The 22,271-nt window shown below is 34.9% G+C and overlaps 5 protein-coding genes across 6 annotated transcripts; 1 reads left to right on the forward strand and 4 right to left on the reverse strand.

Annotated features, from left to right (window-relative positions):
* Positions 1-2,839: 2,839 nt before the first annotated feature.
* LOC108227507 (polyadenylate-binding protein 8) lies at positions 2,840-7,892 on the reverse strand. Its single transcript, XM_017402687.2, has 9 exons — positions 7,369-7,892; positions 6,367-6,485; positions 5,214-5,870; positions 5,053-5,130; positions 4,881-4,970; positions 4,180-4,317; positions 3,651-3,827; positions 3,349-3,552; positions 2,840-3,266 (listed from the first exon to the last, which is right to left on the reverse strand). The coding sequence occupies exons 1-9, from the start codon at positions 7,646-7,648 to the stop codon at positions 3,033-3,035; spliced, it is 1,977 nt and encodes a 658-aa protein (XP_017258176.1). The 5' UTR covers positions 7,649-7,892; the 3' UTR covers positions 2,840-3,032.
* A 1,847-nt stretch (positions 7,893-9,739) lies between these two features.
* LOC108225534 (2-alkenal reductase (NADP(+)-dependent)) lies at positions 9,740-11,690 on the reverse strand. The gene is made up of 4 exons (XM_017400424.2): positions 11,313-11,690; positions 11,043-11,220; positions 10,592-10,758; positions 9,740-10,385 (listed from the first exon to the last, which is right to left on the reverse strand). The coding sequence occupies exons 1-4, from the start codon at positions 11,547-11,549 to the stop codon at positions 9,924-9,926; spliced, it is 1,044 nt and encodes a 347-aa protein (XP_017255913.1). The 5' UTR covers positions 11,550-11,690; the 3' UTR covers positions 9,740-9,923.
* A 165-nt stretch (positions 11,691-11,855) lies between these two features.
* Positions 11,856-15,211, reverse strand: LOC108226234 (probable polygalacturonase At1g80170). Its single transcript, XM_017401182.2, has 11 exons — positions 15,173-15,211; positions 14,417-14,473; positions 14,181-14,309; positions 13,953-14,087; positions 13,695-13,874; positions 13,585-13,611; positions 13,276-13,483; positions 13,044-13,128; positions 12,842-12,950; positions 12,615-12,734; positions 11,856-12,520 (listed from the first exon to the last, which is right to left on the reverse strand). The coding sequence occupies exons 1-11, from the start codon at positions 15,209-15,211 to the stop codon at positions 12,278-12,280; spliced, it is 1,332 nt and encodes a 443-aa protein (XP_017256671.1). The 3' UTR covers positions 11,856-12,277.
* LOC108227966 (uncharacterized) lies at positions 15,085-18,343 on the reverse strand. 2 transcript variants are annotated; one of them, XM_017403380.2, is made up of 9 exons: positions 18,183-18,343; positions 17,824-17,951; positions 17,358-17,439; positions 17,103-17,185; positions 16,851-16,889; positions 16,011-16,081; positions 15,828-15,942; positions 15,564-15,678; positions 15,085-15,381 (listed from the first exon to the last, which is right to left on the reverse strand). In XM_017403380.2, the coding sequence occupies exons 1-8, from the start codon at positions 18,226-18,228 to the stop codon at positions 15,610-15,612; spliced, it is 633 nt and encodes a 210-aa protein (XP_017258869.1). In that variant the 5' UTR covers positions 18,229-18,343; the 3' UTR covers positions 15,085-15,381; positions 15,564-15,609. The 2 variants fall into 2 exon arrangements, with proteins under 2 accessions (XP_017258869.1, XP_017258868.1); XM_017403379.2 differs by having other exon boundaries at positions 15,085-15,389.
* A 136-nt stretch (positions 18,344-18,479) lies between these two features.
* On the forward strand, positions 18,480-21,824 carry LOC108227967 (protein BUNDLE SHEATH DEFECTIVE 2, chloroplastic). The gene is made up of 5 exons (XM_017403381.2): positions 18,480-18,639; positions 18,872-18,969; positions 19,822-19,885; positions 20,790-20,886; positions 21,591-21,824. Exons 1-5 carry the CDS (start codon positions 18,582-18,584, stop codon positions 21,667-21,669), a joined length of 396 nt encoding a protein of 131 aa, XP_017258870.1. The 5' UTR covers positions 18,480-18,581; the 3' UTR covers positions 21,670-21,824.
* Positions 21,825-22,271: the final 447 nt, after the last annotated feature.

Consider the following 22,271-nt stretch of genomic DNA (forward strand, 5'->3'; position numbering starts at 1 on the left):
GACCCAAATAACATGAATGAATCCCTTTCGCCTTTTCTTTTCGAGGACTTGTATGCAAAACTTGTTCAGCCAGCGTCCATACCATGTGAGCTAAAGGCCAAAAGCTTTAAAATTTCTGTCTCTCGGTTTGTCCTGTGATGGTTAAGTTTTCTTCACCAAACACATTTCGCTGTAGGTTTCTGTAAATGGCCCCCTCGTCCTTTGACTTCTCAAATCTTCCTTGTCTCTATCAGTTAGCGGACGTAAAATTTGAAGACATTTTATCCAGCCAAGTTATCAGAAATTCTAGATTTAAGTAAAATTTTGTAAATCATTAATTCTCTCAAAACCTCGGGATGTTGAGATGCCCTTCCCTATGTACCGAATCACTGGAGGCAGTAGCCAAGTCCCCATGCATAATAAAGGAGGGGTTACGAGCATCATATTGTATTCTAATAAGTTCACGGTCCCTCACTCGACTAATTACTGGTAATATGTCGGGACGAGACAACTAAAGGGATGATAATAGTCCAGAGGATGCATACACCAGTCAGACCTTCGAAAACGATTTTCTCATGTACATCGGGTGCTTTGAATCTGCTGTTGTAGAAAATCTGGTTAATACCGGCAGAAGGGGGACATAGCTAACGGAAGCAGCTGATTACTCTGGATACTCTTTGTAAAGAGAAAAATCCTAAAAAAAAACGTGTTCAAATCAACGATATCACTAGTAAAAAGTTCAAATCTTACAAATTTTAACTATGAAAAATCAAAGAATTATTATATTATTGATATAACATCTCTTATTAGACCTGACAAAAATAATAACCTCTTATCAGTAACTTAAAAAGTTCAAATCTTACAAATTTTAACTATGAAAATCAAAGAAGTATTATATTATTGATATAACATCTCTTATTAGACCTGACAAAAATAATAAAAATAATAACCTCTTATCAGAAGGACAGAAACTCGGATCTTTAGGTAAGATTTTAGTCGTATATTAATTTGATTTAGGCCATCTGCTATTGCGGGGAACAACAGCTCGAGTAATGTTTATGAAATTGTCGGTGTCTATGAAATTGTAGAAGAAAAAAATCAAAACTAAAATCGTGAGATTATAATTATATATAATTTCGAAAAACGAAACTCCGAGACTCTAAAATGCGTACTCCATGTAATTTTTCCGTTTTTTTACTTCCAACACATTTATGATATACAAAGATGAATGTCGGTTTCTTGAGTATCCTCAAAAAGTCGCTCCTTACTGAAAGTATACATTAAAACTGTTCGAGTAATCAACAGAAATCTGTGCTGGACTATAAAGTCATCAATGGATATGGACGATGACTGCAAACCGAAGATTAGTCGAGATAAGATATCGGCTCATCCCAGGTCTCTGAGAACAGCACTACATTTACTCAGTCGCTCAATTAATTAATACATTCCAGATTACTATTGTTCATTTCTAAAGTCGCCGACTTTTTTCATGTAATTTTTAACAGCTAATCCTGGTCCATTTTCATTTATGTACTTTTATGAGATTTGATAATAAAATTTAATACTTCTTCAACCATCGATTCACTTTTAGAAAAATCCGAACCCAGCATTAGGGCTGTAAATTGATACGGACTATCCGGTGTCTCGGCTCAAAAATATGATACATGTCTCATATCCGTTTTGAAAACGATCGAAATCTGGCGGAAAAACTAAGCCCGTATAATATATGATCCCGGATACGAGCACACCTATACCCGCTCAGATTCGGTCTCATATATTTTTTCATAATATGATCCTACCCGAATAACCGAATATGATCCACGGTTCATATTCGATTCAAGCTCATATACATATTATATTTTAACATTATCATATTTGCAAGTAAATAGTCATCATTTTATAAAATTTTAATATCTTATTTAAGTTTATATCTTCATAAAATATGATTTATTTAATGTGATCATGCTTATTATCTTCATATATATTTAATAAATAATATATACCAACATATAACTATAAGTTTTAATTTAATATTATTATACTTTATAATATTATGTTTACCTAGACTAAATGATAATTATTGAACGACTGAAATAATAATGATATTTAATGTTAGTGGATCATATCCGGCTCATATTCGATGGATCATAAACTACCCGGTTAATAAATAGAAAATACGATACTGGATCATATCCGGTTCAGATCCGAATCTCAAATACCCAGGATCGGTTTATATCCGAATAAAACGATCCCGGACCCAAATCTGGACAAGCTAAAAATTAAATGATCCGGTACTTGAGCAGAAGGGTACCCGGGATCACCCGGATCATTTTACAGCCCTACCCAGCATCCGCTAAGAAATTTCAACCAATACAGCCAGACACCAAAGCGGGCTCTTGTCAAATAGAAAAAACAGAACACAAACGGCTCTTCCAGACCATGCACTGTACCAACTCCAACACTTTATCTATTGATTCTTGAACTGAGAGATTATATTTTTTTTAAAAAGTTAAAACGATGTTATTTTGAATGTTCTCCCTTAGAGGTGAGGGAAGAAAGTAAACTCTTAAATTTTTAAAAACGGATAGAATCCCATTGAGGCCCATTGGGCTCTAATTTTGAAAATTCCATTGAAGATGCTCTTGGTAAGAAGCCCAGGGATTGATAGCATATAATAGCAAATGCCAAATGACTTAACTATTCTCTCTCCGTCCCTCAGAAATATATGAGGATATACAATAATATAATTATAGTACCCAATAATATTATTATTACTATCATTAGAAATCAACACAATAACAACGATTTCTAACGGATTTGACTAATGACATAGTAAAAGGTAAATATCAAACCAAAGCCGTAGCTCCAAACCAAATTCAATAGTCAAAGAGAAACTGTCAAGGAAACAAGATGCACTTACGTTCAGTATTAAACTTAACACAGTTCGGTTCGTGGTCCGAGACACTAGATGATAAAGAAACAAAGACTAGAACCTCCAGCCTTCACAGAAAAGGATCCCAAGGTCAAACGAGAATCGCCAGCCTGGACAGATCTTAAGAAACGAGGTTCTCGTTTAAAGAGAGTCCACCTAGTTGATCAGCTACATTAGGCTGAGATACATTCCTCAAAACATCCATGGCCTCGGCCACTTTTGCCTTCAGAGCATCAGGTGACTCTAACAAATGCAGAACTTCAGTTTGGTCCATCTCTAAAAGCATGCCTGTGACTTTGGCTGCATGATCATGCTCTAACTGGTCGACAAGCGGGTATAGATTTTCCCCAAGCATCTGCCATAAATCAAAAGGGTTAAAATTACATACCTTTGTATGAAACTAAAGATAAAATCCTAAAATCTGCACAAAAACTTACAGTCCTTTGCTGGTCTGCTGGAGCATTAGCAAGTGCAGAAGCCAATGCTGTAATTGGCATAGGCTGACCCATAGCAGCCTCTCTAGGAAGCATGCCACCCATGTTGTAGGGAACTGGAAGCATTCCCCCTCCAACACCTGGCATGGTAACATCACCAACATTGCGACCAGGTGGGAAACGATACATGCGGCCCCTGGGCATGAGCTGAAAAAGAAATGCCCATTTAATTAAACCAGATATATACCTTAAAAGAGTACAACTGAGAAACAGCGTAAAAGATGCAGTATACAATTTCAACATACCTGTTGGGGCATCATAGGAACAGGTTGCTGAGTCTGTTGTGCTGGACCTGCACCACGCCTTCCACCAGGTCTCTGTCCCTGCTGACCTTGCTGTACCATTGGCATGAAGAAATTTGGCATTGGCCCTCCACCAGGCCTCATCCCTGGAACCAGCTGTTGCTGGTAGCCAAAACCAGCCTACAAGAAGGATTATTTCAGCCTCATATTATATATAGATAGATGTAGATATAGATACAGATGTATATGCTGAAGTAAAAACAATGTTATTCCCCTCTCATTTATTGGAGTTCGAATTTATCTCGCATTAAAAAACTAATACCAGTCTACCACTAAACCCAGAAACTAGAGGAAGCTAAGATGGCTTGTATAACCAACTGTAACAGGCCGTTCACTTTTCAGCCTTATTTTTCTACTAACAAAAGAATAACAAAATGCTTTTGGAGCCAGTACATCAAACTCTTTTAGCTTTCATATCAGTAATACATTTATAACACTCCATAAGGAGTCCAACTTGTAAAAGAAAAAATACCTGGGGTGCAATCATTGCAGGAGGTGCTTGTCCATAAAAGAGTTGCTGTCCCATACCAGGAGCACCAGGTGAATACATCGGCATACGAGGGCCCATGGATGGAGGCATTGCAACAGGCCTCATCTGTGAAAACTGGGCCTGTAATCATTCACTATTTGTTATACAATATAATATAACACTGTCTTGTAAAACAAGCAAAAGATATCCCAGATATTACAAAAACAAATTAGTTTATAAGCAATAAATCAATAGTTATATTCGCACCAAATGATTAGGACTTCAAGTCCCCATTGCAGTATAAATTCATTTAAGAAACAACCACTTTAGAGGTAGAATAATATGCAACAGAACTTCACTTGGAAGGTTTGAAATTAGTTCCGTAGCCTCACAAAAAAGAACTTTATCACATCAGATGCTGAAAACTACTGAAGCTTGACCGCTTGGCACTTATCAAACCATATATTCCTGACTTCCCCAGATTTGCATGTCTATTAAAAGTTGAAAAACAGTGAACTATTTCTTATAACTTTGTACTATCAATGCAAAGAGAGAAATAAATGTAATATGTTTAGTTAACACAAAGGCATATCATTTCATTAAAATGAGTACACATGTTTGTGCAAAGTTCACCAGACAACATTTATCTATGATTCCATGAACATTCCAGCAGGCCAGAGATGACTAAAATAAACATTTTGTACCTGTAACCTAGCTCTTCTTTCTTCTTTCCTCTGAGCAAGTGCAACATAGAGTGGTTTGCTGACAATCATTTTTCCATTCATCTCACCAAGCTGTAGTTTGGTCAAAAAACTGATCAGCTTACTACAATAAGAATTTGGGTGAGGCTGAACAAAGTATAGACAGAGCACTTACAGCTCTAGAAGCTTCTTCAGGAGTTGAAAATGCAACAAATCCAGATCCCCGGCTGATACCGCTAGGATCACGCATGACCTGTAAGGCCATCAACAACAAATTGAGTAATCTCCAAGATAAACTTCCTTAAACAACATATAATGAAATGAGAAAAAACAAACCTTGCATGAAGTGATAGTTCCATATTCAGAGAACAACTCCTTCAGTTTTTCATCATCAATGGTGTCATCTAAGTTTTTGACATACAAATTAACCCCTTGGTATTTGTCGACCTGCTCCTTCACAGTTTGCTCAAACCTACTTTTGAGCTCGACTTCTCTTTCTGATTTTTTCTGAGCTTTACCAACATACCATTCTTTATCGTCGAACTTCTTCCCGTTCAGTGCATCAACAGCTTTAGCAGCATCTTCGGGATTCTCAAAGTTGACAAAGCCAAAACACTTTGATTTTCCATCTGCATCTCTCATTACTACTACACTGGTAATTGTTCCATACTCACCAAAGGTTTTCCTGAGATCATCTTCAGATGTAGAATCAGAAAGATTTTTCACATATATGTTGTTAAATTTAGTTTTGCTCATCTCACTATCTCTATCTTGCTTGCGCAAAAATACACCAACATAAACTTGCTTGTCATTCATCAACATGCCATTTAGCTTGTCAATAGCAGTCTGAGCAGCTTCTTCACTATCATACTGAACAAACCCATAGCCTTTAGACTGGCCAGAGGCATCAGTTGCTATCTTGCAGGAAATGATAGTTCCGAAGCTTGAAAATGTTTCATGCAAGGCTTTGATATCTATTGACTTGTCCAAGTTCTGCACAACACAAAAATGGAAAAAAAATATAAATGACTTTTTAAGTATATCTTTACCAGGCCAACGAGAAACCAGAAACAACAAAACCCTAATATAACACACAGAGAGACCCCTAGAGTTAGCCACAGAATGATATCAAAAAATATGGGTTGGTGCCCGCCAAAGCAGACAAAAAATTGTAATCTCATATACATAATACATGTATGTATATTTTCTTCTGATAAAACAAAAAAGTTATATTTAACACCGCAAAAACGTTTTCAGAAAAAAACTCAAGTAATAGCCTTCTTTCAACAAATAATATAATTACAGAAAAATTAAAATTCATTTCAGAATGGCAATCATCAGGTAACGTTATTAAATAATGGGCAAAGGTTTACCAAATGATGCCAAACTTACTTACCCATTCAAAATGCATGACTTAACATCTAAGAAATTAATACATATACTCATGTTATGAAGAAAACGTTTAAAGCACTCTAAAGTTTTTTAGTACCTTGATAAAAATATTACCAGCTCCACTCTTCCGATCAGTAGGATCCCGACGAGAAACACTCACTCGAATTGTCTTGTTATTCAGCGGAGTGAAATTCAAGACATCAATAGCCCTCGTCGCTAAAACAAATACATAATGGAAAAGTTAAATTATTACTGATGAAGCAGTGTATAATGACTGTACACATTAATTAACTCATCGCTTTCTCTGAGTGAAGAAAAAATAGCAACTGATATATCCACAACAAGACTCAAAACAGAGCAAATAATTAATCAAACTAATTAAAGGACAACGCAATATTTTCACAACCACACCCATATAAATGAGAATGATAAGAGAACCGCCGCAAACATCAAAAGCACTGACAACGGTCTGGTCACTTAAGGCTATAAATACCAACTGAGATATAAAAATACAGACAGGATATAAATACCAACTGATATATAAAATACAGACAGAAAATATGCGAGGAATTGACAAAAATGTAAAACCCGTCCCGTCTAAATTATGGTGACTCTTATCCAATAGTGTGTCGATGGTGTCATAGCCATAATTTGACACCAAAACAATAGCTCCATCTACTTTAGCACAGCCATTAATTTTGCTGTAATACTCCAACAATACTCAATGGCAAGCTCAATAAACAGAACGGACATTTCAGTTGAGTAATGTTTCAATTACGTTGCCATCAATTACATTTCAAAACCTACAGAACTGGCTATCCCTAAATTCATATTAGGGACAGCTCTAATAATTAATCAACATGCATATATCCCCAACAGTACATATCACTCCAAGCGATCCCAATTCAAAACCAACATAATCTCGATAACATTTCAATCACAAACTAACAATCGCAATTCACAGCTCAATTACGAATCAAAAACCACTAAACCCTAATTCATAAAGCAACAATTATAATAATTAACCAACATGCATACATAAAAATCATCAACCACAAATCAAATCAAACAATACACACAGAGAGAGAGGATTGGTTACCATCTTGCTGATTGCTATAGTTAACATAACCGTAACCCAGAGAGCGGCCAGTACTCAAATCTCTACAAACCCTAACCGACACAACCTGACCGACTTGGTTAAACAAGTCATACAGCTGCGAATCAGTCACGCTTTGATCCAAATCTCCAACATACAACGACGTCGTCGTGAACTGATTGCTGCCGCCGGCGTTTGCCGCCGCTCCGGCCGAAACTCCGTTAGATCCAGAAACAGGAATCTGCTGTTGCTGCTGCTGAGGTTGAACTTGAATCTGAGCCATTGATTTGATTCGATTCTCCTTTTTTAGATTTTTTTTTAAAACCCTAGGGTAGAATACTAGTGATTATATAGAAATAGATATAATTTGTGTTTATATTTTTTGAGATTTTTTGGGATAAATCGTCGAGAGATGAAAAATTGACGATGATGAGAGAGAGGGGGGGAGAGAGAGAGAGAGAGATTATTTTTTTGATTTGGGAGGGCAGACAAAGACTGCACCGCACCGGGTGAAGGTTACAGTGTTTGTGTTATATATCAGAGGCGGTTGTTCATCAAACCCTAGCTTTTACTCATCGTCTATTCTCATCCGTTGGATCTGTTTCTGTGCGTTTATTTTGATAAGGATAAATGGTTAGGTTCACCGTTTTAACGCTCTTTCATACGACATCATAGACACGGTGAATTTAAGAAGCCGTGTATTTTCTGGGCCGTGGCGTAAGTTGCTACTGTCAATAGAAACTAGAAAGTGAAATTTTTATTTTTATTTTACGTTTTTGGATAAATTTTTGATATTTATAAATTATTGGTTATAAGATTTAATAATATGACAAATAAACATTATAAAATATTTTTATAAAGGCTTTTTATATTTTTATAAAATAAAATTTTCAAAATGAAAATAAGTCACTGAAATATTTAGGATTTTCAACTTATCCGATTCCGAAGTATGAGTTAAAATTGACTATAAATTACTTACACAAACAATACAAGTAAATTATTTCTTACGTCAAGTCCGAAACTGAACTTAAAAAACCGAGACAAACACCTATGTATTAGAGTCAACACACGAATTTCAAGAAAAACTGATAAAATGATGCAACTTAGATCGGAAAAATGGATAAAAAATAATGAGCGGGACTGATTTTTATATCATAATCTTTTTTATTTTTAGAAAGTTTTGAAATATGATGAATTGATAGGTATATTTCAAAAAGGAAAATTTATTTGCAAATGTATATGATTTATCTTTTAGTTTATATAAAAGATGAACAATTAATGAATAGAGGAGTAAATGAATGACACACATGAATATACTAAAAACGATATATGATCAATTTGAAAAACTAATGTATTATTTAATGAATAATCAATTTAAAGAAGTTTTCACGAATTCTAAACAAAAGAGACCGTTTCCGAGAAGTTTCGAGCTAGTTTTCTATTTCAAACTTTTTAGCTGATCTTATTGTAAGATTGAGAAACATACAAAATAAGCTGCTTCTGAGAAGTTTCGAGTTAAGTTTCTAATTTAAGACTTTTAGCGAATCTTGTTGTAAGGTTGACAGACATTTAAAACAAGTTGCTTCCGAGAATATCAAGCCAACTCTATATTTCAACTTTGCGAATATGTTCGAAGATTCAGAAACTAAATGTTATCTAATTATGTCAAATACAAAAGCATTTGTAAATAATCTTTCTTTATATTTCTGTATTCATACTTAATAACAAGATTGTAACAATTTAAGATTGTGATACTAATTATCTTGTATATGCAGTGTTAAACAATCAAATAAATTTATAGTTAAACTAAAACAACTCGTGTTATAAGAATTAATATGTTATATGTGTGTGTGTGTCAAATTGATTTAAAATTAATTAAAAAAATATTGTTTTACTAATAAAAAAATATTTGTACATAGATAATAAAAGTTTATTATACATATTTCAAGAAAAATTATAATCAGTCAGTTAATATAATTTAATCAAATTTCAGTTCATTAATATTAAAACTAAGTAAAACACTATTAAAATGAAGTTAAAATTTAAATTATAAATAATAAATTTTAAACTATACACACGCTTTAATATATTAATAGAGTAGAAGTTAACAATAAAAACCTCGTGAACTTTTAAAAATGGATGACACCTTGAGTTGTTGGGGCTGTTTGGATAAAATTAAAAACAAGGTTTTTTCCATAAAGTAAAGAAATGAATTATATAAATGAGAGGTAAATTAAGACTTTGAAGTGATTAAATTGTTTGGGAAATAAGTCGAACCTCGAAACAAAACCTAACATTTTCTGGTTTTTATAAATGTTATACAAAAGGGTGAAAAGAGTAGAAGCGACTTTTTATAAAAAGAAGCCAGAAGGAGTAGTAGCCAAACATTCACGTGATATTTCTATCATATTTGGTATTGGCAGAGAATTTAGAACAATTAGACCTTTTAGCCGTTTTTGGTAAAATACAGGTTCAGTTGGAGAATCAAACTCTGCAATTAACAATACAAAACACTGTAGAGACTATAAAGTAGAAGGTTCCTCAAGATACCAAACTTTTCACTCCTCCGCGATTTGAACAATCTTCTTCCCAACATTATCGCCACGAAAAATCCCTGCAAAAGCTGATGGAACACTTTCTAGACCTTGTGAAATGTCTTCAAGTGCATGCATTTTTCCAGTCTGAAGGTGATCAGTTGTTGCTGTCATAAATTCCGGAAACAAGGACATGTAGTCTCCGGCCAAGAATCCTCTGATAGTTATTCGTTTGTACACAACGTCTATCATATCAGGCGCCGCACGTTTTGCTTTGTCTGTGTATTCAGATATCACACCACACACAGCAACTCTGCCAAATGAGTTCATGTTAGCAACTGCTGCCTCCAACATTTCTGCTCCCACATTGTCGAAATATATGTCTATGCCATCTGGAAAGTATTTCTTCAGAGCTGCTTTCAGATCTCCTTCTTCTTTGTAATTAAACGCTTCGTCGAATCCAAGTTTACTTTTCAACAAATCCACCTATATATTATTCATCACAATAGTTTCAGACTGAATTCTGCTAATAAACATTAAGCGCATGTTAAAGTATGCAGATGAAACCTAATTTTTGTATGCTAGTGGTGACTTCCCCTGTGTCAACGAATCTTGTTATAGCAAGATAACTTACAGTTATGATGCAATTAGTTTGAGTAATTATTGTAGGTAGCTAAATTTTGCATCATGACCTTTTTCTGGGTACCAGCGCAGCCAACAACATAGCATCCGAGAAGCTTTGCATATTGTCCAACTAGATTGCCTACGGAACCAGAAGCAGCGGATACAAACACTTTCTCCCCCTTCTTAGGTTTGCATACATCAAAGAAACCAGCATAGGCTGTAAGTCCACTGAATCCTGATCATATAAACAACATAACAGTTCAGGACAGTGAAGAAAAGAAGCAGTAATAATTTTATTATCTTTTATAGAGGTGTTTTACATTTCTGTAACATCAAATTTCAAAAATAAAATAAATCACTAAAAAAGTTAGGATTTTCAACTTCTCGTATTCTGACTTATAAGTCGAAAGTTGATTTATAAATTCTTCACACAAAAAGTACGAATAAGCTGATTCTGACTTATAAGCTTAGAAGTTGGACTTTTAAGCCTAGCCAAACACCCCAGTATAACATATATACCTAAGATACCAACATGGTACGTATAGGGAAATCCCAGTGAGTTCAGTTTGTTCAAAATGCTCCCCTCTTTCACAATGCTATACTCTCCCCAGCTGATTAGTCCAATAACCAAATCATCCTTCTCAAAATCAGGATGACCGGAAGCTACAACCTTGCCGACACCATAAGCATCAATGGCCTGCAATTCCGAACATATATAATATCATCTTCACTGCATTCAGATCCACTAATTATAATCTAATGCTTCATAGGTATTTGTACTGAGCTTACCTGGCCAAGTGTGACACCGACTGCATAACTTGAACCACTGGTCTGCGAGGAGCTGAGACTCTTCATCCGGTTCAACTGGTACGGATCAATAGACACATACATGTTTTTCACTAGCACATCTTTGGATCCAGCCACAACCGACAAAGGAAGTGTTTCAGTTAAGATTTCAAAATCACTTTCTTGCGGCGAACCATCTATGTGTGACTTCAGACTCACAAAATTGTTGATCACTTCCATCAGAAATACTTGGCCTCAATAACAACAATGTTGTTTCAACTTTGAAATGAATCTACAACTACCAAGTAATAACTTTTGGTTGTTGTAGAGCTTATATATGCCTACACATATACGGACACGAGCTGTTCCCAGATTCTAACAGAGGACTTTTAAATTTTAGTGAAATGATACATGTGAGTAGCTGTAGGATAAAGACAACTGAGGAATATTACAGAGTTTATTAGGTTTTTGATGCTTTCGAGTTCTTGACATCCAATAAAACAAATGAAGTCTTTTTCAAGTCAATGAGGAATATCACACCGGCCAAGGATTCCATCTCCTTTAATACCAAACAAAATAGAATAACATTGAGGACTCAATTATTGTACTTCATTGGCTGCTAGCACTCAAGCCTGATCAACAAAGTTATCTGGATTCTTTGGCTCTGTAAATAGAATTCTTACTCCGATTTAGCACCACATTATATTTTTTGGTTTGATATTGTTTTGCAAATATAACGATCTGTACAATTTGTTTAGCATGTCTTAAAAACTAGCAGTTTATTGTTTAATCTAGATCTGTCGCGTGTGTCGCTTATTCTTTGTATCCTTTATAAGAACAGATTCTATGGCGATGTTAACTATATATATTTATCGTGGACACCAATAAATCCATGATATAAAATCACTCAATGACTAATTATTTGATTAACTAAGCCGATGCAAAATTTGATATGTAAGGGAGGAGGTCTAAAGCTCATTAGCCTGGGCAAGAAGACAGGGGCCTGGTTTAACAGTTCCTTTCTCGGTCCCATGGGCGTCGGTGCATATGGCTTTACAAGGCACTCCCTTGGCCGGTGACAAGTCTATGGCATCCAGTGTTATCCCTTTGCACGGGAATGATTTGCTACATCCCATTTGTATTGTTTCTGCTAATGCCGCTGTCCCATGGAAATTCTTGAACACCACATCACTTATTTGAACTCCCGACCCCTTATCATTCAAACAAAAAACAAATTATTCGCTTCACTTCAATACAATGTGCGTTCATAAATAAAATGGTTTATGTGCGTACAGGGAAACTTACTGCTTTTTCTTTGCAAGCACCTCGGACCGCACAGTAATTTTGGTCAATCACTATTGGGGCTTCACAGGCTTCAAGCTTAATGTCTTCATATATGACATTTTGAACAACTCCCTTCCCAACCTATTAATTTACGAAGTATGTAATAGTAGTTAAGAGTTTTATCTTCTCTTTGTACCATTATAAGTCGATCAAATTGGCCTTATTTACGCGAACATATGTACATATACCTGCCATGTTTTGATTCGAGCTCCATTTGTAGTGTCGGTGAAAGAAACATTTTTAACATGAATATTCCTCACTTCTACTTGACCTCCATCCTTGCCTAAGCTTCCAATGCTGCAGGCAGGCCGGCAGGTATGTCATTTTTTATCTTGTACCTTATGTTATAAACAGATAGGAAATGAAGAGAGGAACAACCGATAAGCCTACCTTATGCCATGACCTCCAGGTCCACATTCAATATTGTTTATTTTAATGTTGAGGCAGTGATCACCAATAGAGATATTGTCATCACCTGTAAGTTGATGTCGAGTTAGCTGGTTATATTATTAAGAAAATGGAATTGCAATATGAGATTCATGTTAATATTTAGGAAGCTACCGTGATCACAATTATTACCCATATTACTGAAAGGAGAGGGGTACATATGGTAACCACTTACCATTTTTGATCTTGCAGTTACTAATGCTCACTCCGTTGGCCGATTGGATGTGGATGCCATCAGTGTTAGGACTATCTTTAGGAGAATCGATATTAACGGAGTCAATAGTGACTCTGTCGGTTTTAAACAACAGTACATGAGTTTGCGGACTCTGTACAATATTCACTCCTTTGATTCTTAGGTTGTTGCTCTTAAAGAACTTTAAACTCTGCATATTGCATATATTACATTATTTCATTCATAATGATTACTTATCAAGGCAAGGTAAGACATTGTTTTGATCATGTAAGTGTGTATAACATGACTTACTGTGGGTGCTAGCTTGGTGCAGCCTTTCTGAAATTCCACACAGAATATGAAAATCATGTTAGTAAGAAATCAGTTGCATTGCCTCGTAACGTTGTAGAAAACATACAGACCAAATCGGGATGGTATCTACATGACTGATCCCACCAGCCTTTGCCATTGCCATTGAAGCCACCTTTGTTGCCTAATCCATCCAATGTCATTCCATTCACTGCTTCAAATACTAGCCAAACTCCAGCATCCAATCCGTCCCACGCCTTAGGTGTATCTGGTGCCACAATTGTACCACCAAGCTACATTGATTATCTATAACATTTTAGATTTTTGTATCAATTTATTTCTCGGTGAAAAATTGATTAACATATATGTACCTCTACAATGATCTTGGCGGCCTTGCATGGCCCTTTAAATGTGGTTTGTTTCACCAAGAACCGCCCTTGAGGAACTACTAATTTAGCACTGGCGCCTGTGATACCACATGCCACATCCCAAGCCTTGTTGAAAGCCTGCGCAGATGCAACATAAATTAAGAATTTTCCAAGTGAATCACAATATATTTCTGTTACTGCAACTATGAAAGAAACATATATGTAATGTACTCTGGTACTGTCTGTTTTGCCATCACCATTAGCTCCATTTTCGATTACGTTGACATCAGCTGGTTGAGCATCTGAATATGTGATGTGAAACGAAATAAGCCCGGTTATCAGAAACCATGCTACGAGTTCCTGCATTAGTATGGATCCATGATATTATAAGAGCACAATATCAAATTGTTACATCTATACATTATAAAGAAATATTGTGGGTTTGTGTGTCATGTGGAGACTTTTACCATGATCTTGACAATGGAACAGCTTAGATTGTAGAATGTGTATTTACACACCTTTGTCTACAAAACAGATGAAAAAATTTATTATTCCATAAATACAAAGAAGAAACAGGTGTTATATAGAGTAAACAAGAAACTTGCATTAATTTAAAACATTAAGTGAAATGAAATCTGTGTTTTTAACCGAAATCAAATTAAGTTCGTTTAAAACCACCTGTTTTTTAAATAGAGGTTTGAGTACTGACGAGCAATTAGTAGTGAGTTAAGCAGGGACTTGTAGCTAGACATTGGTGCTTGTCAAAGAAGAACTCTAAAATAGGTTTGGTAGAAAGCAGGCACGCTACGTAAATATATAAGATTTGAGGTTGAACATTATTATTCTTACAAAACCTTTTTCAAATGATCATATACATAAATCGCTGAGGATTGTAAATTATAATTTACAAGGTCGGGTTTCAAATTCAGTAATACTGCTTATGAATTTGAGGATTTAGGTTTGTACTTCAGTTATTTGTTTTTGTTTGTGCGGAATTTGTTCTCTTAACAAAATATTTTACACATTTTGCTCCATTGCAAAGTTTATGATTCTAAACTTGAAGGATGCAGTATAATGCATAAACATGCACGGAAGAACTTGTATCTGCAAATATTTGCAATGACAAGCCTGAAAATCATGGAAAACTTATTTGGCATCTTAATTCAAATATAATCACAAACTATTACATTCAGCGACTTAAATTTAAAGTTACAGCTGCAAACCTGCAACATATTATCCTCTATTACATCGATGACACACATTTTCCCAATTAACTGTATGATCAGATATAACTACTCAAGTTTAGCTATCCTCTTTGCACCTGATATAAGCATTTGTAAATGGCAATACTGGTAACTACAGGATGATGGCGTGTCACTTCCATTCATATATGTACTTTATGTAGTCTTCAATCAACAGAAACGACATCATCCTGCGAAACTTAATATCAAAGACATACAATTATACTCATGTAATAGAGACCTTCTGGCCGTTTTAGGAAGAATAACCTTGTTATGCTGATTTCACTGAAGTTTCAAACCTCTTTAAAATGCAATTGGACAGGGATTTTTGAAATCAAAATATAACCATTCACTCAAATTTGGTGCTGCATACCTTGCATGATGCCAGATTGTGTGGACAGTCAGATCAAGCTCTAGGACTACTTCGGCCCACTAGTTTGCGAGGGACCAGCTCGTTCCACCATAATATCATAGAGTTGCTTCCCATTCTATTGGAAACAGACAAAGAAATCCCGACAAAGCAAATTCAAAGAAGGATTAGGCAAAACAGTATTGGTCAATAGTAAATTTCTAATTCTGCCAAAGTTAGTGGGTTCATCATTTTTAAATAAGCTCATTATCACAGTAGTATACTTACAAAAATCACTGGGAAAAAATGCACTTGTCCTTCAGGTTTCGTTTGTGTCTCCTTAAAATACACCAAAACTGGAAAGTTTGGCCACCACAACTCCCAATTGACAAATGTTGAATATCTGTTTATGATGTTGATTATTAAAAAACCAGTGGTATGTGCAATGTAGCAGGATAAAATAAAACTTACTTCCAGCGGTTTTTTCCACCCACAAAGACATTTTCACCCGACTCGTCCAGCTCCTTTCCAACTTTCACCTCCTACAAGAAAAAAAATAGTGAAACATTAAGGTCTGACGACTGACCATAATGTTTAAGGTTTATTCGAAATCTAAGATTAGCAAGGACCTAAATAATCACTAGAAGGTCAAAATCCAGATTTAAATGTTTTCCAAGATATACATAACGACATAAAGCCTAGTTTTCCAAAAAGCAAATGTAGCAGGCAGTGATCTCAAGGAATACAATATAAAAATAATAGCATGAAACCCCTTTGGTGTAGGATAAAGCGTACACTCATGCATCCTTGCATAGTCACATCAACTTCTTGACTATCACTAATATGAAGTTGGAATGCTAAGAGAACCAATAGTTCAAAGCAAAGGTTAACTTTATGTATCCGGTTTTGAGGTTGTAGAAATATCTAGTTTCCAAGTTTGATGCAGAAATACAGTCGATTAGTTTGCAAGACTGGCTAAGTTCTGTTTTGCGCAACATGAAAGAAACTAAAACGAGTTTAATTACTGTCTGTAATAAAGAATAAATATAATATGATACATTAAAACCAATCTTGAAGTAAAGTTTTTCTTAAGCAAATCATACTCTAGTCTCTACATAGATACATAGTCAGCCTGAGAACCTTAACAGTGTTACAATCTTTAACACATCTAAGAATATTGTGAAATACAAGGTGGGTAAGTGAGTGAGTTTGATTATCAAAAAGAGAAAGAAAGAAATCTAATGCATATATCACATTTCTTGCCAGACATATATATTTGTTTCACAAATTTTTATAGATTTAAAGACCTACCAGAGCCTCATTGTCGAATACAAATCTCACCCTCGTTGTCTGAAATAAGAAACAGGCATTAGATGACTACAGAGGATGTTAGATGCATAGTGATAGCGAAAAGCTAATCAGTGATATGATAATATAAGAAAATCATACTTTCTCCGTCATAAAATTCACTTTATGAATTCACTTGTGTAATAAATTTCAATGATAAGTCTTACTGGGTACTGTACTTGGAAGATTGTACTAGCTAACGAGATATTTTAATACCTGGAATAATAAGAGTAATCCTAAAAGGCCAACAGGAGCAGCTGCTAACAGATTATCTGTATAACCCAGGCCACCAGCCAAACCTGTTTCATATTATAAATTATACATATATTACCATTTTGACAGAAATTTATGAACTTGCTAATGTCAATCAAAAGGAATCAGAAAGCCAATAAAGAAATTAATCATTAGAAATAGCATCTCTTGCTAAAATAGACAAGTTAATAAAAAAAATCGAATGCATTCAACACCCACCAAGTAAAACAACTGGTATCCGGTAATCTGGATCAGGAACAACAGTTGGGACTACAGTGGCTTTCTTTACCTTCCTTCCGAACTGCAGAAGAATTTGAAAAGCGACATAATCCAACAGAAATACAGAATACGGTATCCTCAAAAGTGTCTAAATCAACTATCTTATGTACTAGCAGCTCACAATCACAAATTTTACAAACTTGAGTAATAAAACTATTCCCACTACCCTTAGGAGACAAAGAAATGATACACTAAATTCAAAAAACAACGTTTCATTTTACATCTATTAACTGAAAAGCGACAACTTGTTTATTGAATCACATTGTCTCATGTCACTTGCGCTTACTCTAAACAGCGCATATCAAGTAAGAGAAAAAAGATGAAAATACTAACAAAACAACAAAATTAACATATGAGACAGCATCTAATTGAACAGGTACTTAAAAAAAATCCAAAGTATAAGAACCAGTGAGGTGATCGTGGCACGGCTTCTCCTCTGTGTATCGACATCTTTGCTCACAAACAACTTGTTTCCTATCTCTTTGCCATAAAATGAGCTCTGAAAACTTCTTACAACCCCACTCATTTCTCTATCTGTCAAAACAAAAGTTGCAAACAACATCATTTCGCATCAATAAACCAACAATTATTACAACTTAGCATATTATACACCTAAAATTCTTGCATTAATGCTTCATTACTTAAGGGAATCTCCAATTTTATTTTAAACTAATTAAAATCTTGCATTAGAAGCTCATTAAAAAGTAAAATCTTACTTAGCCAAAAATACAAAAAAAAGGTAAAATCTTGATGAAAAGTTCTTACTTTGTGCTGGAATGAAGCGAGTAGCAGATAAGATTAGGCTCTCCATTTTCACTTTCCCCCTCTGTTACAGAAACCAGAGCCAAAAAATACACACACAAGTGTGTCAGTGTGTGTGATCTTTGTCTGATTGGCTCTGCAAGAATGAGTGATGCTCTGATGGATTGATCTACCCGGGTTATTTGTGTACAAAATGAAAATGACCTCAATGCCCTCCAAGAGTCTGTTTCTGATTGAAAGGATAGCTATATTTGATCACATACTGAAAGGGTATAACAGGGTATTTAAAGATGAAAAATTTGCCTTATCTTCTTTGTTACTTAACCCCAACACTCACTAGTTAAAACCCTTATCATTTTCTTGCTCAATTCACAAATTCTCCCAAGAAAAAGAGATATTATTATGTCTAGTTCTATATGTTTCTCCCCTCTTATCTCTTGCAAACCCCCAAGCAAACCAGGTATGATTCTTTGTTTTGTAAGCTCATATGTATGTTTTTGTATGTTTTGTATCTGCATAGATACATTTTAGTTGTAAAGTTTTAATTTTTATTGGGTTTGATGAATGATTGAATTCAGGATTCTTCGTTTAATAAGTTCATATGTAAGGTTTTGTATGTTCTGTATTTGCATAGATACATTTTAGTTGTAAAGTATTCATTTTTACTGGGTTTGATGAATGATTGATTTCAGGGGTTATTATTGGATATGGTAGTGCTTTGAAAGTACAATGGATGAATGATGTTACTCAGAACAATAGAATTGCCACATTTCAAACTCTGGAAGTTAAGGTGAGATTTCTATTTGCCTTATTTGCTACTTATTCTTTAAATAATGTTTCTTCAGTGAATTGTTAAGGATTCGAGTTTTCTGAGCTAATCAAGCTCAAACAGTGAAGGATACGAATTTGGCTCTGTATAATTGAGCCGAACTCAAGTCAGTTATAGGATTATTCAACTTCTGATGCTCAATTTGTATATTACATGTTTGATTGAGTACAGTAATTTAAAATTCTAGCCAACTTTGAGTGCCACGATTTAGGCGAGTCGAGGTTTGAGGATCAAATTTATAGTGAGTCCTTGCTTCAAACTTTTAAGTTGAAGTGAGCTCTAGTCTGGCAGTGTTTTGGCTTGATTATCATCCTTGCTAATTAATTTTAATAGGATGAATTCTGAAACCATATTTGTTTATGCTTCTATTGAATTGTCAGAAATATGAATAACTTGTGTTGATATTGTTGTGGTGAAAATTGTTAAAATGTAATTACACTCTATATTTTTAGTTCCAGAATTAGCATTAATTATCAGTAACTAGCTTCTTATTTTCTGTTTGACCATTATTAGATAACAATACTGTTCATTTTCGAACCTGAAAACTGGATCTTCTTGCAAACTGAAACCTATCTTCTCCTGACAAATTTCTTTGCTAGTGGTTGTCGAAATTTGAACTTTACGCATTTGAATGCATCATATATCTTGTGATGTGGGATTGGGAAATAATAGTTCACATGACACTGTTCCTGATGTCAGTTTTACGTATTTGCCAATAGATATTGCATTTTTAAAATGAGATGATTTATATTGCTATTGCTCTCTATTTGGGTTATTATGTAAGTTGATATTAAATTAAACATGGTTTTGCAGGCTGCAAACACTAATCCTGACACAAAAGCAAAAACAATAGTCTGTTCTAAGTGTGAGGGAAATGGTTAGTTTATTCTAGATATTTGCTGGTGTTACTACTTTTCGTTCCTAATCACACTGTCTTGTAATTGATCATTTTTATTTTTTCTTTCAATTTGAGTTCGAGGTTCAAATTTAGAGTATTCTTCATATTTGAAACAAATGCTAATGTGCGCTCAACTTGGACGGGTTTAAAGATAATTGGTTAGTTAAATTTGCAACCCTGTTATTATAATGATGGTATCATGAAATCGTTATTTAGCTTGACTGCCTGGTATAATCATTCAAAACCAGAGGATAATCTATATGGATGTTTGACCTCCACAAGTAAATGTCAGAGAAGCCCTTTGATTCAAGCAGAACCTTTCTACACATGTTTATGTTGTAGAGCTAATTATGCTTTCCTAATAATGTAATGAATCAACTCTTAAGATCCCTTAACCCCACCTCCACTTTTGCTCTTTCTTGTTCTTGGGAAATTGAAACATATCTAATGAATATTGTATACATGCCCACCCATCTGCTATGCGTATTATTGGGTTGGATTTGCTTTTGTTAGTATCTTACAATTACGCATCATATATATTATGTAGCAATTATGTATATCGCACCATTGCAAGTTGACACGCATACATTCAAACTCATCACTCTGAGTGTACTACTATATAAATCGATTCATTAATTGGAGATATTTTAACTTGGCCCAACCTAAGTTCTTTCTTCATCCTGTAGTGTTCGGCCCACTAGATTTAGCAAGTTCAAATCATTAGAAGAATAGGCTAATAATGATACTTTCATGACTATTAGCACTTCGATAATTATCTTGCATCGCTAGCACTTTCAAGCTCAGACACTTCAGTTTGACGATTTTATTTCTGTAAGCAACTTTCTTTTGAGTTGGCTATCAACTTTTTATTTATGATCACTAGGTGCAATAGTGTGTAAGCAGTGTGAGGGTAATGGAGTTAATTCCATCGATCACTTCAATGGGCGATTTAAAGCTGGTGGAACATGTTGGCTTTGCAGGTATATACTCGGTTTTAGTGCTGACAAATCACTTGTCATATAAATTTAATAATGAAAAAAGTTGCTTCTACAAGTATCATCATGATTTCCATATAGTTCTCAGTAATGCTGACAACTACAAATATATTTGCATGAATTCACATAGGACTATGTCATATTTCCCTCTTTCATTAGAGTTGGGGTAACATGTGTGTGAAAACTAAACCATCCTCAGTTCACTTGTGAAAACTGCCTGACATGGCTTAAGTTAAGGTAACAAAAGTGAAATGATGAGTACTAAAGTTGGACACGATTTATATGAAGAAAGGAATGAGGTTAGAGTCGATAAAAAGAGTGAGCCTTGCATAGAAAAGTCATACGCAAGGAGATGAGTAGAGCGGGCACGATTCCTATTGAGAAGGGAATGAGGCCAGAGTCGATATAGGAAGTGAGAAAGGGTGTGCTGTGCTGTATTATTAAAGCTCCTTTTGCACAGATTCTTTCGGGGGAATTCCTTGCATATAAAAGTAATATCCGAACTCCTTGCAGGAATTCTTTTCAGTAACCCTACAATTATACAGATCTCAACAGCATATTTTGTGGATAGAAGTGAATTTTAGATCTACTGCAGCTAATTTTGAAAGGCACAACTCCTAGCAGTTCCTTTTTCAGAAGACTAATTTTACCATATGCTGAATAATTAGAGATTATATCTTCTTTTTCAGAGGTAAAAAGGAAATTTTGTGCGGAGATTGCAATGGAGCAGGTTTTCTTGGGGGATTCATGAGCACATTTGATGAATGAAAGGCTTATCATCAAGACGCAATTGTAGATTGTCATTGTAATACTCTGGCCATGTCGCATACTAGTAGGTTTGTCCTGTGGTTATTACTCCCATTCGGAAATGAGATTATACAGTGTAAGATTGTATTCTAATGTTACCAGTTTTGATTACATTATCCATGAGCTTCTTCCATCCACTAAATTTACCCTGGCTGCTACAAGCAGGAGGAAAAACAAGATTGCTAAATTTCAACCTTCTTATATTGATTGATTCAACCATGTTGCCATGAACACAATCATAAACTGCTGCTTACAAATTTCTCATTCATTTGTTTTAAATTTAGTATACTTTATAGTTGAAACGAATCCATACAATAAGCAAGCTTTGCTATTGAAAAGTATGGTGTACCCAAGTTTGTTGTCCCCTGTCCAGATATCGTTTGTTTTAATTTAACTTCAACACTCGAATTTTCAGCAATAAAATTAATTTTATTAGTGGCAACTGGCAACTGGTAATACAGATCATGAATAGTATACATATATCGGATTAGTAATATATACGAATCGTATTGAATCAAATCAAAGTTCAAAATGAACCATTGAACCTTGTTCTTGTATACACA

This window comes from Daucus carota, chromosome 6 (genome assembly GCF_001625215.2).
Source record: "Daucus carota subsp. sativus chromosome 6, DH1 v3.0, whole genome shotgun sequence".
Taxonomy (NCBI): domain Eukaryota; kingdom Viridiplantae; phylum Streptophyta; class Magnoliopsida; order Apiales; family Apiaceae; genus Daucus; species Daucus carota.